The 16,260-nt window shown below is 37.0% G+C and overlaps 1 protein-coding gene across 1 annotated transcript in view; it reads right to left on the bottom strand.

The window, feature by feature from the left end:
• The window catches only part of LOC119806744 (transmembrane protease serine 11D-like), a 76,468-nt gene that overhangs the window by 59,916 nt on the left and 292 nt on the right, over positions 1 to 16,260 (bottom strand). The window contains exon 2 of the mRNA XM_042054653.1: positions 16,059 to 16,191. Within this exon, the coding sequence (XP_041910587.1) occupies positions 16,059 to 16,191 (133 nt within the window). The remainder of the gene's footprint in view (positions 1 to 16,058; positions 16,192 to 16,260) is intronic.

Raw genomic sequence — 16,260 nt, 5'->3', positions numbered from 1 at the left:
TTACTATGTTTTAATAATCACAGTTCAGTTTTTGAAGACTGAAACTTGACAAATAAAATACTTCCTTTTTTAAAGAGAATGTAGTAACAGTACTTCATTTTCTTAGGTTTATTTATTTGGTTTGAAAAAAGTCCCCCCAACAGAGAAACAACCAAGAATGTTACCTAAATACCAGTCATGTTTAAACAATCTCCAACAGTTTCACTTTTCAGAGAAGTGACTGTAATTGCTTTCTACAACCCAAATTTCTTAAACATTTATGTACTTCATATGCTTTAAGACACAGCAAAACTTGTAAAGAAAGCTACAGAGGCAAAAGCAGGTCTTACCTAAACATCTTACTCCTGAATAGCAACAAGGTCCTTTCTTCTGTGTGTCCACCTGCTTTGAGATTCCCACTCAATTGTGTGACTCTTTCGTGCTGTGTGTACCTGAAGCCAAAGGAGGAAATCCCATGTAATTAAAGCCTAACTCGTAAAACAAGTCTGAAAAAAACAACTTGAACCAATAGTATGGCTTGTGGGCCAGAATCAGAGACCAGGGAACCTCACAAATCAGAAACAATTCCATTTATTTCGGTAAGTTATCAATAAACATGACTACAGGTGGCAGGTATTTTCATAATCCTGAGGCCATTTCATGTCACAGTTGTTTTTATTCAACAGGATGTGCCACTTCTGCTTATTATCATAAGTTCACTCCTCAGTACAGAAAACCAAGAATTATCAGAAAATACTTCCCATGCGTTGACAGGCGCCCCCCCCCCCCGAATATTCTTTTCTCTATGATAAAACAGTTATCCCTCTTAATGTGTAAAACAGAGATACAGAGAAAGGCTTGAGCAGACAGGACACATGGTTGTGGTATAAGTGAGCATAAACTTTGAAATTAAAACATACCTTCTCTTATTCTAAATATTGTCTCCTGAAAAAACATCTTAGCCCAGTGATACTAGAAGATAATAAGTGGTAACGGAGAGTAGGCATGAGTGGAGGACTGGGGGAAGAATGTAAGATTAGAAATAGGTCTTGTAGGCAGGAGCAGAACCTGAGAAAATGCAGAGTATGGGAAAGGCATTTCTGTCTAATATGTTGGTCAAGTTGAATGGCTCTACTGAGATTACGTCCTAGGAAATAATGAATGCTGAAGAATGGAAACGGAATACAATCAGACTGTTATTAAAATTTGAATTCCGGCCTTAGCCTTTTCAGTAACTAATTGTGTGATTTGAGGGGAAAAACCTGGTCTAGGTGTATAAGTCACTGGTAGAACACTTACTTCGTGTGCATGAGGTACTAGGGTCAGTCGTTAGTACCAAAAAAGAAAAAGGCAAAAGCAAAATGTACTCCTCCCTGAGTTTCTATGTGCCCATGAGGAATGGAAAGCTGAAGAGGTTCTTAGATAAGGCTTTTGACTTTGTCTTATTAGTAATTGGTAGGCAATAGCCATTGAATTTACCACAGGGCTTCAATCTAACAAGTGATTGGTAACAGGTTTTAAAACAGAGTGTTTAATTTAGAGAACACTGCCAGGACTAAGTGGTCCTCTTACTCCTCATAAACTCATCTTTAGACCTTAGGCCTGATTCTACACTTAGGATTTTGACTAAAATGAATAAAATACATTTTAAAAATTAAACATATTACCTGAAAACTTTCATTTACTTGCTAACTTCAAATTATTCATTTATAGGTCTCAACACATTTGAATAGTATCATACCATAAAAATTTATATTGTATTTTAATGTTATTTCATGATAGTATTCTGATTCCTAATTCTTAGAGTATCTTATATTCCTAACTTGTTTTAATACAGTTCAAACTCAATAAATAGTACCTACATTTATCAGTTACTGACAATTTAATGTCTATGTTATAAAAGATGAATTACAATACTTTGAGTGGATTCATCATTAAATTTTTTCTAACGTGGAATGTTTTGAGTATTTTCTACCTTTTATCAATTTCAGATGATTCTTTCAATGCTACTTTCATGAATAGTATTTCTATTTTATTCAATTAATGATTTTGACTTAAAATACATTGAGAAGTCATATTGGACAAATGAGTGGAAATACTGTCTTTGAATTAACAGTTATCCTCCTGCCTCAGCCTCTAGAATTTGGACAGCTGTCTTCTGTTTTTGTTTACAACAATTTTTCCTAAAAGACAGTTCAACTCCCACGACTTTGAATTAGTAAAGTGTTTATCAATAGGTTTTTTTTATCAAATGGGTGCTTATTTAACACAAACTGTTTGATTGATATCTTGCTATACTAACATACATTTACTGCTGTTATTGGTTACACCCGTCACAACAGAACTTGAAAATGAGTCAAGGGAGTGGCATTGGGAAAACTGTATTCAGTGTCTGAAAGTGACTTCCTGCATGCTTACAATGAGCTCAATACAGAAAGGGAGGTGGCGCTGAAATTATGGCTGGTGAGATCAAGTAATGGTTCATAATAGGAACTAGTTTCAAAGGTGTTGACTTTTAATCTTCAGATCCACAGGGAGTGGCAGGATACACCTTGGTCTATTCTATTCTTTTGGGATAGTCTTATTCTTAACCAAAAAGAATAGGGAATGTAGAAGAAGTGTATTATACACAAAGCATAAGAATTAACTCACCATTAGTCGTGGCTTTAGTGCTGCAGTTGTATAATTCCCAAGGCAACCTGCCAGGTTAATGGACACAGCCTTCACTGAGCTTGAAGATGGACCTGTATAAGAGATACTGACACTGGCATTTTTGCCTGATGAGTGTGAAAGAGAGAGGTTATAACTAAAAGAGTTCCTCTAAGTCACTTACCCTTAGCTTTGAAATATTTATCGGCTAATATCTATTGTGTTGGCTTAGACGGAAGGATGACTCATTCAGTGGAGCTCATCAAAACATTATGAGTAAAAATCAAAAGAAACTCAGTAGCAACCTGAAGCTGATGATCTAAGAAGGTGTGGACCAATACTTTTTTTCTTTGTTTTGGAGCTTCTTTCTTCATCTAGTTCAGAGAAATACAGGCATGTGACTATGGATGTTCATGAATTTGTCATAACCGCCTTTACAGAGCTATTGTCATGATAGAAAAGTAATTGCAAAAGAAAAGAAAACAAACAGACAAATAAAAAACAAAAGGGATAAAAAACAGAAAATAAAAATAGAGGTAATACAACTTCCACACTTAAGGCTCAACAATCATTGCCGAAGAGGGTTGTAAACCTGTAAGAGCTAGAGAAGCAGGAAGTGTGCTGTGAGATTGCATCTCCTAGAGATGTCAGTGCTCCACCTGTAAAATCTCACCAACACGGACGCTTAAACACAAGCTAGACAATGGTGACACTAATAGACATGCTATGGATGTGGAGAAATCTTATGAGACCTTAACCATACATACACAAAGGACCACAGACTACTAAGGAATGCTGAGAGTGGGCAAAATAGTCTTCCCCAAGGAAGAACACACCAGTTGCTTAGCCACACCAAATGGTCAGCCCTGAAAGCATACATACACGTAAAATTCTGCAGACTGAGAAGACTATATTTAGGAATACATTTCTGTGTGTATACATATATACATATATGTATGTAGAAACAATGAATGACAAAAGAAGCCATAAATTTGTATAGCAAAGAAGATTATATGGGAAGGTTTAGAGGGTGGAAGGAAAGGGGGAAATGAAGTAATTACATTGTTATCTCCAAAAATGTGAAAGAAATATTAATAAATAAAAGTAGTGGATGTACTCACCCAAAGAAAGTTAAATGATATTTAACTACAAATACTTTCATTCATTATAAATATTAGCTTAAACTGGGTTTAAGTTGCAAACCGCCCTCCTCACACTTCTACAGTATTTTGATTGAAGCCATTCTTATCCTTAAAGAATCCATACAAACTTGACTAAAGAAGCGCACTCCTTACACCCTGGTGTGGCTGTCATGCTGGCAGTCAATGATTCTCTTGCATGTTCTCATGATGCTACTTTTAACCAGATTTTCACAGTAAGTTCCGAAAGAGGCATCTTAGAGATAAATTTTTTTTCAAAAACTTGTTAAAGACAAAGAATCTATCATTTATTCTTTTCGAGTCCTCCTTAAGCTGCACGCTACTTTTCTCCTGTAAAAGTTGTAATGGTTAATCTTGAGTGAACTTGATGAAACTTAAAATCACCCAGGAGACAAATTTCTGGGCATGTCTATGAGGGTGTTTCCAATGAGGTTTAACTGAAGTGGGAAGATCTACCAGGAAGGTCGGCAGCACCATTGCACACACTGGGACATCAGAGCAAATAAGAAATGAAGGGGGAACAAGTGGAGAGCCAACATTTGCTTCTCTCTGCTCCTGCCTGCTGATACAATATTACTTATTGCTAGACCATTGCCACTATAGGTAGAGGCACTCACTGTCATGCCTCCCCACATGGATGGATCATATCCTCAAACTATGAGCTAAAGCAAAGCCCTCTTTCTTTAAATTCCTTTTATCTATTATCTGATTACAGCAGTGGAAAACAGCGCTGAGTGTGATCATTGCTGTGGTAAACTTGATCACTTACTTTTAAATTTTGAAGCAGGTTTCCTTTGTGGGGGTGTGTGTGTGAGAAATTTTGGGGTTGTGGGCTAGAGAAACCAGACTGTTCTAAGCTGAGAATAATTGGGCCTTCCTAACTGGGGCTTTGAAGAGAAGAATGCCAAGAGAGATATGGGAAATGGAGACCCAACTCATGAGTTTTCAGAAGAGAATGAAGATTCTTTAAGGAACTGTGTTGAGGGTCATTACAGTTATAAGATGAGGCTATATTCTGGAAAGAATCTGAGAGGGCAGAATATGAAGTAGAAAGTTATGAAAAATGCACAGTTTGGTGAAGAAAGGGCTATCAGCAAACTAAAAGTTGCAGACAAGGGTGGTGCTGACAAAATAGTTGCAATTGTTAAATAGATCAGCTCTCTCGCTTTTAATCTTTTTATTTTCTATCCTGGCCACAGCCTCCCTCCTAAGTCCCCTGCCCTTGACCCCACCCGCCAATGCCCAGATGAAATAGATCCGCACTCTCCAAGAGAAACCTCATGCTGTACCCTGCGCCATCAGAATAGTTTCCCAAATGCAACATCCCACATACTAGGGGCTCCAACTTACAAAAATACAAATTTACGTAAAAGAAGAGAGCCTGAACTGAGCATGCTACTGAACATAGAGTATTTTTCTGTTCAGAAAAGATCACCTGCGGTGTCTTCTAAATTTCAGCTACTGAAGTACACAGAGGTCATTATTGCTGTGATAGATGAATGCCAGACTACAACTTGAACAGGGAGAAGAACTTAGTAGTGTTATCCATATGGTTCTAGGTCATAGGCATGCAGAGAGCAAGAGTTCTGGGGTGATAGGCTTACATTAAGGCAGTGCCTGGCGGGACCAGATTCCCTGCAAGGAGGCCCAGAGAAGCCACTGTGTAAAGCTGTGAAGACAAAGTCTAAGAAGTTTTTAAGATTTTAGGATGCTAGAAATTGTAGGTGTATAGGACATCAACAGACTTGAACTGGTTCAATAGAGAAGCTACATATAACACAACAGAAGAACTGAGCAGGTCCAGCTACCCTAGACTGTTGGAAGTCAATGAAGCCATTAATAGCATCTGGTGTGGGCAGAGAGCCACAAAATTTGGTGTTTTTCCTGATGGCTTCTGGACTTGCCCTGGCCTGATCTTTTCTATCTATGTTTCTGTTCCTCATTTTTGAAAAGGGGATGTTTACTTGGTGCCATTGGAAATAGAAGTACATAACTTACAGCTTTTATTTGACAGGGACTTACAATTAAAAGATTATCTGAGACTCTGCACTTAAAATGGTTCAACTATTTGTCACTGCTAAAAGGGTTTGGAGAAGCCCAGCTTACCATGCGGCCTGCCTATAAAGCTCTAGACAGCCCACAGAGTCAACTAAGAACACTCCCATGGATCTAATCTACATGGGAAGTAGAAAAAGACAAGATCTCCTGAGTAAATTTGGAACATGGGTACCATGGCAGAGGGTTGAAGGGGAGGGGGGAAAAGGGAGGGGAACAGAGAAAAATGTATGGATCAATAAAATCAATTAAAAAAAATAAAACACTCTCAAGCCCACCCTACCCTGCTTCCTGTCCCGAAAGCTTCAGCAAGACTTTAAGGGTAAGAAATTTCTCTGTCTCCCTCGGTAATCTCTCAAGCCACCCCACTCTGCAGAACATTAGGGAACTCAAGTTAGCCCATGAAGGCCTGGTAAGAGTTCCCTCTGCCACCCTGAGGAATTCCCCAAGCCCACCCCACTGACTGTCACAAAATCTCCAGTTGGCCTGTGAGACCCTAGCAAGAGCTCCCTTCTAACCTCTTTGGAAATCCCCAAGCCAACTACACTCTACTGACAGCCTTCTCCATATCAAAGCTACATACTGAATGTATAATACCAGCCTACTCCTACATGCCCAGGTCCTATTACAAAACACAAGCAATTCAAAATACCAATATAATACATGTTTCCCCCCCACACAACTGATTCCATTGTAGTGACCTCTGTTAAGAACAATTTAGAAAGAACTCAAGAAAGTCAGAGAACATTTATAAACTTCCTCAAAGAGTTGAAGAATTGAAAGTGAACATAAACAACCGATGAACTTAAAGAAAATAGAAATAAACTAACAGAAAAAAATCCACCCACAAACAATTGAATGAGATAAGGAAAGAAATTCAGAATATGAAAGTATAATTCAATAATGGGATAGAAATACTGAAGGAAACCCCAACTAAAATGAAGCTAGAAATAAAAATTGCAAATCAGTTAAAACTCTTGGATATACCCTTTCTAACAGAATGAATGATATAGAAGACAGAATATTAAGACTTGAAGATAAAGTAGAAAAACTAGATCATTCAAAGAAATTTTAAAAACCCATATAAATATGCAGAATCTTTGGGAAACCATGATAATACCACATCTATGAACCATGGCCATAAAAAGTAAAAGAATTCCTGACGTCATAAAAACTTTGAAGTCAGCATTAATCTAATACTAAAACCATATAAATATAACAACAACAATAAGCTATACATCAATATCATTGATGAATATAGATGTCAAAATTCTCTACAAAATGTTTGCAAAACCTCAGCCCTGAACCCAGGATGCTACAATACCTACCTACTAGAAAAAATTTTCCCAACTGAGCAACAGCAGTAGGACAGTTATTAAGGTAACTAATTGATTCCTGGTTGGCTTTGAAGCCTGTTTCACAGAAGGAAATGCAGTGTTTGGTAAGGTAAACCTGGTCTAAAGCTCATGGCTGGGAAGTCACTGTTTGATACTAGTGGGCATCTATTGTTTTACTTAATGGTCACACTGTTAAATAATCTTCTAAACATATTTATGTCTATAACCATGAATCTGTGCTGCTCTCAATGAGGTCATAGAAACTATATTCTCCAGTTTGCAGAGCCATCAGTACTTCATCTTTATGATCCCCCTCGATCAAAGGTTCAAAGAACATTACAGAAGAAGAGGTCGAAAGACTATAGATCCAGAAGACGGGGAATAGAGCTGTGGAATTCTTCTAGATATGGTGTAGTCATTGGACTCATGACTTGACAGTTGATGTAATTGCATGCAAGACCCACACAAGATCAAAACTGATCTAAATTCCAGCATGCATGGGGGCAGGGTCCCTGAGTGTGCACATCTTAGGAGCCATTAGCTATTAGTTGATTAATGCTGTGAAGAAAGGAAGAGTCACTTTTCCCTTTGGGAGCATGAGCACTGGCAGGTAGCTTCAGTGGAAGGCTCAATGTCTGTACATATGTAGACAGCACTTTGTACATAGTGGCTCGCAAAAAGATGATATGAAGTTTGGAAACAGATGTGTTGGGAGCTTAAAAACAGTTGTGAACAGTAGGGATAGATATGATAAAAATATATTGTACAAATGTATGCCATTTTCAAAGAATAAATACAAATGTTATTTAAAAATAATTGCAAACTGCAACATATCAACGTATCATTCACCATGATCAAATTGACTTTATCCCATGACATGGTTGGTTCAATATGCTCAAATCCATAAAAGAAATGCAAGAATGAACATATGAATAAGCTTCAAGATTAAAAACTACATGATCTTTTCAACAGATACAGTAAAATGCCTTTGAAAAAATCCAATGTTCTTTCATGGTAAGTCTCTGAAGACAATAGAACTGGAAGTAATGTTTTTTAGCACAACAAAAGAAATATATAACAAATGTAGCCTACTTCATCTTAAATAAAAAAAATGAATCAATTTTGTAAAAATCAGCAACAAGGCAAGACTGTTGACTGTGTCTGCACCTACTCATTATAGTGCTTGAAATCTTAGCTAGAACAATGAAAACAGAGAAGGAAATAAAATATTTACAATAAAAAAGTAAAGTCAAAGTGTTCCTCTTTGCAGATGATATGATACTATGTATGAGATCCAAAAGACATCCCCAGAAAACTCTTAGAATGATTTCAGTAATGTGACAGTAAACAAAATTAAGATACAGAAATCAACAGCCTTTCTATATAGCAATGAAAATTACACTGAAAAGTAAATAAGGGAAATTGATATATTCCAGCTTCAGAAATAATAAAGTACTTTGGAGGTCCTATGTCCTTGGATTGGTAGAGTTCATACTGTGAAAATGATGTAATCCCTGTCAAAAACAACATACAAATTCAATGTTATCCCTGTCAAAACAACATACAAATTCAATGCAATCCCTGTAAAAATCAACATACAAATTCAATGCAATCCCTGTCAAAAACAACATACAAATTCAATGCAATCCTTATAAAAATTCCTATGGAATTATTCACAGAAATTGAAAAATTAATCTTTAAAAATTATATGAAATTTTAAAGATCTTTGATAGCCAATGTAATAAAAAATAATAATGCTACAGGCCATGCCACACCCAATATCAAGTTGGGCATATATCCAAAGGACTCTAGATCCTGCTACAGAGACCCCAGGTTTATTGCTACCCTGTCATAGTAGGTAAGAAACAGAATCAGCTTAGCTGTCCATCTACTAATGAATGGATGATGAAAATGTGATACAAATATATAACATAATCTTATTCAGTTGTAAAGTAAAATGAGATTATGAAATTTGCTGATGAAAGGATGGAAATGGGAAAAATTATATTGAGTGAAGTAACCCAGTTAGAGAAAGAGAAACATCACACATTTTCCTTCACATGTGCATCCTGGTTTTGACTCTCCAATTATGTTCTACCAACCTGGAGTATCTGTTTAAGCCTATGGAGGATGCCCTAAGTAGGGGATAATGGTAGAATGTAAGGACTATGAATACATTTATAGAGAGAATACTGCCAGTGAAGAAGAGTTTAAGTAGGACTGAGCAGGGAGGCTGGGAGACGAAAGGTGGTAAGGAAGGGTCAATTAAATCAAAAGATGTTAAAGAAAGTCATAGGTAAGTCTAATAACTTTTAGCCCAACTAGAAATATATAATTTAATAAAAATACAAAAGATGTTCGGACTCTGAAAATTTCTATAAGTACATTCCCAGAAGCTATTTAAGCAAGAACCCAAATACCAGGTATGGAATACTTCCTTATGAGTTGCTGACTAATGAAATAAGACAGGTTTCTGTCATAACTCATGGTTGATGTAGTAGTTCTTTGTCTATTGCTTTGATTAAACCACTGACCAAAGAAACTTATAGAAGGGATTATTTGGGCTTATGCTTCCAGGGGAATAAAAATCTATCACTATCACCGTGATGGAGGCATGGCAGTAGGCAGCCATTACAGCTAAAGCAGAAAGCTGGGAATTCACATCTTGAACCACAAGCATGAAGTAGAGAATTAATGGAATTGACTGGAGTCTTTAAACTCTCAAAGACCTCCATTGACACACTTCCCCAACAAGACCACACCACAGAAAACTCTACCAATAGTGGCGGAAAATTTCATTCAAATGAGCATTGCTGCTCCTGAGAACGAAGACCCTGTTGTTAAATCTACTACTATCTCTCTCTCTCTCTCTCTCTCTCTCTCTCTCTCTCTCTCTCTCTCACACACACACACAGACACACACAACACACACAGTCACACATACACAGTCACACACAACAGAAGAGGTCACTGGATTTATAAGGGGAACTTAATACTGTTTTTTAACTAAACAATATAGCAAAAATAGAATAAAATATGTATGTTTATACTCATGAGCAAATGCTACTTTCAGCCTTATCAGAGAAGCCTCCCTTTCCTGTGAACTGTCTTGAATATAGAGATTTAGGATTGCTTAAGTTATGGACAAAAAGTGACAATTGACTGGTCAGTCCGAAATAGCACATTTATACCATACCCTCTATGTAATGTATGAAAATAGTAAGTTGAAGGCTCAGAGAACATTCAGAAAAGGGGCTAGAAAGAATATAAAACTCAAAAGATGAAAAGGACTGCAAAACACCATTTTCTGAGCAAAATAAAACCAACTACAATCACAAGTTACTAGCTGAAGTTGCCTCTGTAGGGTCTACACAAGAATGGTGGTGAAAATAGGCAGGAATTGATGGGAAAGGGATACTGAAAATCATGCAACTCAGTGATGAACTCAATGATTAGCTAGAGAAGTGTTCTGAAATTTGGAGTGTTCTTGTTTTTAGTTGTCCACCAGACTCCAATGACTAACAAATGCAAAGGCTACACAGGTGACCCTGGTTGAATCCAGCAGGTCACAGAACAAAAAGAAAAAAGAACCCGTGACTTATGTGATATGTATGATAGGGATGGAAGGAGAATAAGGGAGGGTGAGAGAAGAGAGTGACCAGGATCTATTACATACATGTATGAGATTGTCAAATAATGGTTTTACTTATTTTTTAAAAGGTTGTTGGTAGATTTTTAGAGACTGATAAATACATTTTGCCTTATTATACACACATGAAAAGTTAGGGACCTTGAACAGAATATTGTTTTTTCAAGGTGAAGTGGTTGGATGATAAGTTGACTAAAGCTACGAAAATAGTAAGTCGAAAGCAATTAACACAATTTAAAAATTAAGTGTGGAAACATTCTTTTGGTTAGATTTCTGAGAAGCCTTCACTGCTTGTGTTAGGTGATCATGGAAAGCTGTGTGCTGATCACAAAAGTGGGCAAAGTGACTAAATGCAGCTGCTTTAATGCCCAAATGAAATATTTATCTCCCAAAGTCAGGGCTCTGACTGGAAGACTGAGAATTCGATATCTGGGATGTGAATATTTGAACAGGTGTCTTTGGATGTCAGCAGCCTTCAGACTTGAGTCTTCTGACCATAGACATACATCCCCACTCTTCACTGAGAGTGAACACTCTGAAGAGACATTGCAGAGGCATTTTCTATAAACGACAACAGGTAGCTTTTCCAGGAGGTGTGTGCTTCCTCTCTGGCTGTCGGGCTATTATCAAAGTTAGGTCACAGCACAAGAAGCTAGTGGAAACTTGTGTTGTGGGAATGATGCCCAGAAGCCTAGAAATAATGATGGTCCATACTGAACAGCATGGAATGTTAGCATTATTATTGGACCTAGAAGAAACAAAGGATTAAAAACCCCAAAATAATGAACATGGTGGAATGGATATTTTATGGGAAGCCAAAAGCCTCATCAGAAAATTATGCTTCATGAGAAGTTACAGGTAAATAACTCGTCAAGACCATTAGGAATATACTTAAGAAAGGAGCATTATTATGGAGGCACGCTACATTTTTTGGGACTATCCATATTATAAAATGGAAAGCTGACCATCCAAGAACCCCTTCAACCCCAGGCATACTGTCATAAACAGTTATCTTAGAATATAAAATAAAATATTAAGAAATAAGAGCGTATATGCATAATATTGTCATGACAAATTTTTAAATTTAGGGGTTTATTTGCAAATGCCATTTCATTTCTATTGTGCTTGTGATACACATGATATCCTACTTAATCTTTAGTTGGGTAAACATTTTACTGAGTTGGAATTTCTCTGCTTTGACCCTGGGGAATCCTCAAAGTGAATTATATATATTCCAGGTACCTGACATGTTAAAACAAACCAGTTCAACATCTCTCAAATCTGGAGAAAAGCCATTTGACTCTATGTTTTTTAAGTATTTGTGTTATTGCCTTGGACCTATTCGGATAATTCAGGATTATCTTAATTATATATAAATACTTAATGACCTTAATTATATCTGAAAAATGTATCTCCACATATACAACATGCTTATAAGCATGATATCAGTGATGGAATGGATGGGAGAAGGGCTTCTGCCTACCACACGAACTAAATTTTTTGAGAAAAATAAAGCATCCCAGGGGCCAAAGTGAGTGGACAGATGTATAATTTCAGATTTGGTAGTCAAGAAAGTTTTTTGAGAAAGTGACTGTTGATTTAAGTGTCTGAAAAATCGGGAAGGAAGGCAGTGGACATCTATAAAGACTGTCCTAGTTGGAGGGAGGCTTGTGACTACACAAGCAAGACTGCTTGCAAAGAATAGCAAGCAGTCAGAAACGCTAGAATACAGTGCACATGAGGGCTAGGAGAAAACACAAGGAAGAGAGACAACAGAATGTATTAATAACAAGAAGTCACTGGGGCATTTGGGGAATAATGACACATTAATAGTACACTGACTGCAGTGGTTCTGTCTGTTCCAAAGAAGGCAGGGCAGAAACAAGAAGAACAGGGAGAATAACAATTCCTTCCTCTCAGTCCTTATCCAACTCATGAACAGATCATCTTAGTTCTATCTATATCACAAATATAAGCCTCATGGCCATTGTTCTGGCCTAGTCAAGGGGCAGTACTCAATGTAGTAGAATAGCAAATAATGAAAAAAGTAACAAATCTTCAGTAGGAATTTAAAATATATCTGTTTATTGTAAGTAACTTTCTCATTTTCCTAGAATTTTTTAAAAAATTGCATTATATTACAGCACATGATATCAATCATACATTTTATTTACTCATGTCTTCTGAAATATGAAGATTTGTCCTACAGGTTTTAATTAAAAATATTAAAACTCATAGAGTTTGTAGAGTTTGTTTAAATCTGAGCTTTCCAGAGTAACAGAAGTAATTAGTTGTGTACACACACACATACACACACACACACACACACACACACACACACAGAGAGAGAGAGAGAGAGAGAGAGAGAGAGAGAGAGAGAGAGAGAGAGAGAGATTTATTTTATGGAATTTATTATTGTAATTATGGAAGATGACAAACTCAAAATCTGTAGAGCATGATGGCAGATTGGAGAAAATGGGCAAATCAATGCTACATTCATCTGAAGGCTTTCTAATTGTAGAATTCTTGCTTTCTAAAGGCAGGGGCACTTCTGCCTTTGGATCTGTTGGACCTTTCAACTGGCTTCAAACATATTAAAGAGAAATTTGTTTACTCAAAGCCCACAGGTTTAAATGTGGCTATGATTTGCCCCTAGAATCTACATATAGGCTCTTTAATTATAAAATTCATAGGTTCATGGTATTAGAGATAGGGCCTATAGGAGATAATTAATATTAGATGATATCATGAGGATGAGGTCTCCACAATGGCATTAGCTACATTAACAGAGGAAGGCCTAAACTAGCATGCTTGTCTTTTCATGTGATACCCTCTGCCATGATATATATATATATATATATATATATATATATATACACATACATATATATATGTGTGTGTGTGTGTGTGTGTGTGTAAAGGGGTTGAATTTCTACATCTCCACCATTGTCAGTAAATAAAAAGCCCATCCTTAATAAATGAACTAGTGTTATATATTCTGTTCTAGTAATTTAAAACAGTTTAAGAGAGATAGAAATATTATTCAAAATTGATCCCATAGAAATATAGAGGACAGCATAGCTTGATTCTAGTATGTGGGTGTCTTGGGTCAGACAAGCTGACACTTCAAGTTAACCACCACAAACTGATTATAGTATATTATTCCTGTAATACCAGCACCAAAATGGAGATTAGCCTGGACTACACTTAATAAGCTCTTATTATGAAAGAACGAAATAAAAAAGAAAGAAAGGAAGGAAGCAAGCAAAAATAAAAGGAAGGAAGGAAGGAAATGTAAGGAAGGAAGGAAAGAAGGAAAAGGAAAGAAGAAAGAAAAAAGAATTAACAATTATAAAGTTCAAACAACAGATCCATACCAGTAACCTAGCATGCTGTAGAGCTAGGTTGTAAGCCATTCTGCCTATCTTCATATTGTTTACCTTTACATGTTACCACCCCTATTCAGGAAATGTGTGCTTAGGTAGTATATCTTGTATATGCATTTAAGAATATTATTTGAGTCCATATTAAATAATCAAATTGGTTCACATGAGCATTAGCGATCATGGTTTGCACTAATGCTTTGCCATTTTACCAAACTGAGAAATGTCTATCTGCAGAGGCAGCAATTAAGGCCAAGAGAAACCATAAAATGACAATATCTTCTCACATAAAATTAACAATCCCTACTTGCAGTTGGAAGAATGTGTACCTGAGTCATTCTTTAGTAAAGGGCGCATCTTTATTTTTTCCAAGAGTTTTAAATTGATAGCTGTTTGGGATTAAGGAATAGTTTATAGGCTTAAAACAGAAAGAAACTATTCACCTTATTTTTAATTTTAGTCTGCCTTTTTTGTATTTTTGAATAGAATTTTTAAAATCTGGTCTTTCAGAGGCATTTAAATGAGACATAAATAAAGAACATCAAACAGGTAGCTTCATCAGAAGTTGGTCCACGAAAGTACAGTATTAGCTCTAAAATAACCAATGGAAGGCAATGCAAGGCCAGTTTGTTCTCCAGGGCTAACAGATAAAATAACTTGCTTACCCATAGCGTAACACACTTTTCAAGTTTGCATTACTGTGTGGATACCATATCATGAGTCATAGCCTAGACTTTCACTAGGGATACCTTTCTATTCTTTTTGTTTTTCTTTTCTTTTTTTTTTCAACATAGGGTTTCTCTGTGTAACTCTGGCTGCACTGGAACTCTGTAGACCAGGTGGTTCTTGAACTCACAGAGGTCTACCTGCCTCTGCCTCCAGAGTGCTGGGACTAAAGGTGTGCGCCACCACCGCCCTGACTGCCTTTCTGTTCTTTCACTGCTTTTACTCAGAGCTGATAGTCAAAAATGGCCAGAGAACTCTTAATCCTAGAAGCCAAGGTAGTGGGGACTCATTAGAAATTCCATGGAACTTCTCACAAGACAATTTTGAAGTTATCCAGCCCCTAGGATCCAATTAATATATATGATTTTCTTTAAGGACAGATAGAGAATTCCTACAGGAATCAGGAGCTGACAGAGTCTCTAGACATGGCCCTGGAAGGCCTAGAATTCAGAGACTGTATATCCACACCCAGTTGTCCAAGAATAAAACAAAAAGATAGGAATGAAGGGACTCATTCCCTTCACTTGAGTATATGTCTCTGACAGGCCTTGCTCTTCTTCCCTACTCCCCCTGCCTTGCTAAAAACCATTAGATTGCATTCCTGAAGTTAACTACCAAGGTCCATTCCCTTGTTTGGTCAATCCCTCCTCCAGAGGCTGAATATCAGGTTCAGCTAGTTTGACTGTAATTTGTCCCCATAATCTGATACGGAGTGGCTCTATTAGGAAGTATGGCTTTGTTGGAGTAGATAATGGCCTTGTTAGAGGAATTGTTTCACTATTGGGACAAGATTTTAGGTTTCTTATGCTCAAGATACTGCCCAGTGTCATTCAGTTGACTTCCTGTTGCCTGCACAGCATGGCACTCTCAGCTCCAGCACCACATCTGCCTGCACTGCTGTGCTCTCTGTCATGATGAGAATTATGCACTGAACCTCATGGTGGGCAAGCCACCTCAATTAAATGTTTTCTTTATAAGAGTTACCATGGTCAAGGTGTCTTTTCACAGCAATAGAAACCCTAGCTAAGACATCGAGCAATGAAAATCTCATTTTTGGTCACCTAGTTAACATGCCCAATCAAAATTAAACATCTCATCATAACAAGAGTTTCCCCCTTACCTTTATAAACTTCCATTTTCCTATGTGCCGAATCTTTATCCTTCGTATCCAAAGGCAATCCTTTGTACCTCTGGGACAAATATGCTGCCACCTTTTCCCCTTCTCCCTCTTCCTCTAACTCCTGTCTTTGTCCCTACCCTTTTCATATAAAACTCTAAATTCTACTCTCTAACCTTTATTTTCTACAATATCTCTAAGTTCT

This window comes from Arvicola amphibius, chromosome 1 (genome assembly GCF_903992535.2).
Source record: "Arvicola amphibius chromosome 1, mArvAmp1.2, whole genome shotgun sequence".
NCBI classification, from domain to species: Eukaryota; Metazoa; Chordata; class Mammalia; order Rodentia; family Cricetidae; genus Arvicola; species Arvicola amphibius.
Note: the sequence above shows the minus strand (reverse complement) of the source record. Positions and strands in the feature narration are given on the sequence as shown.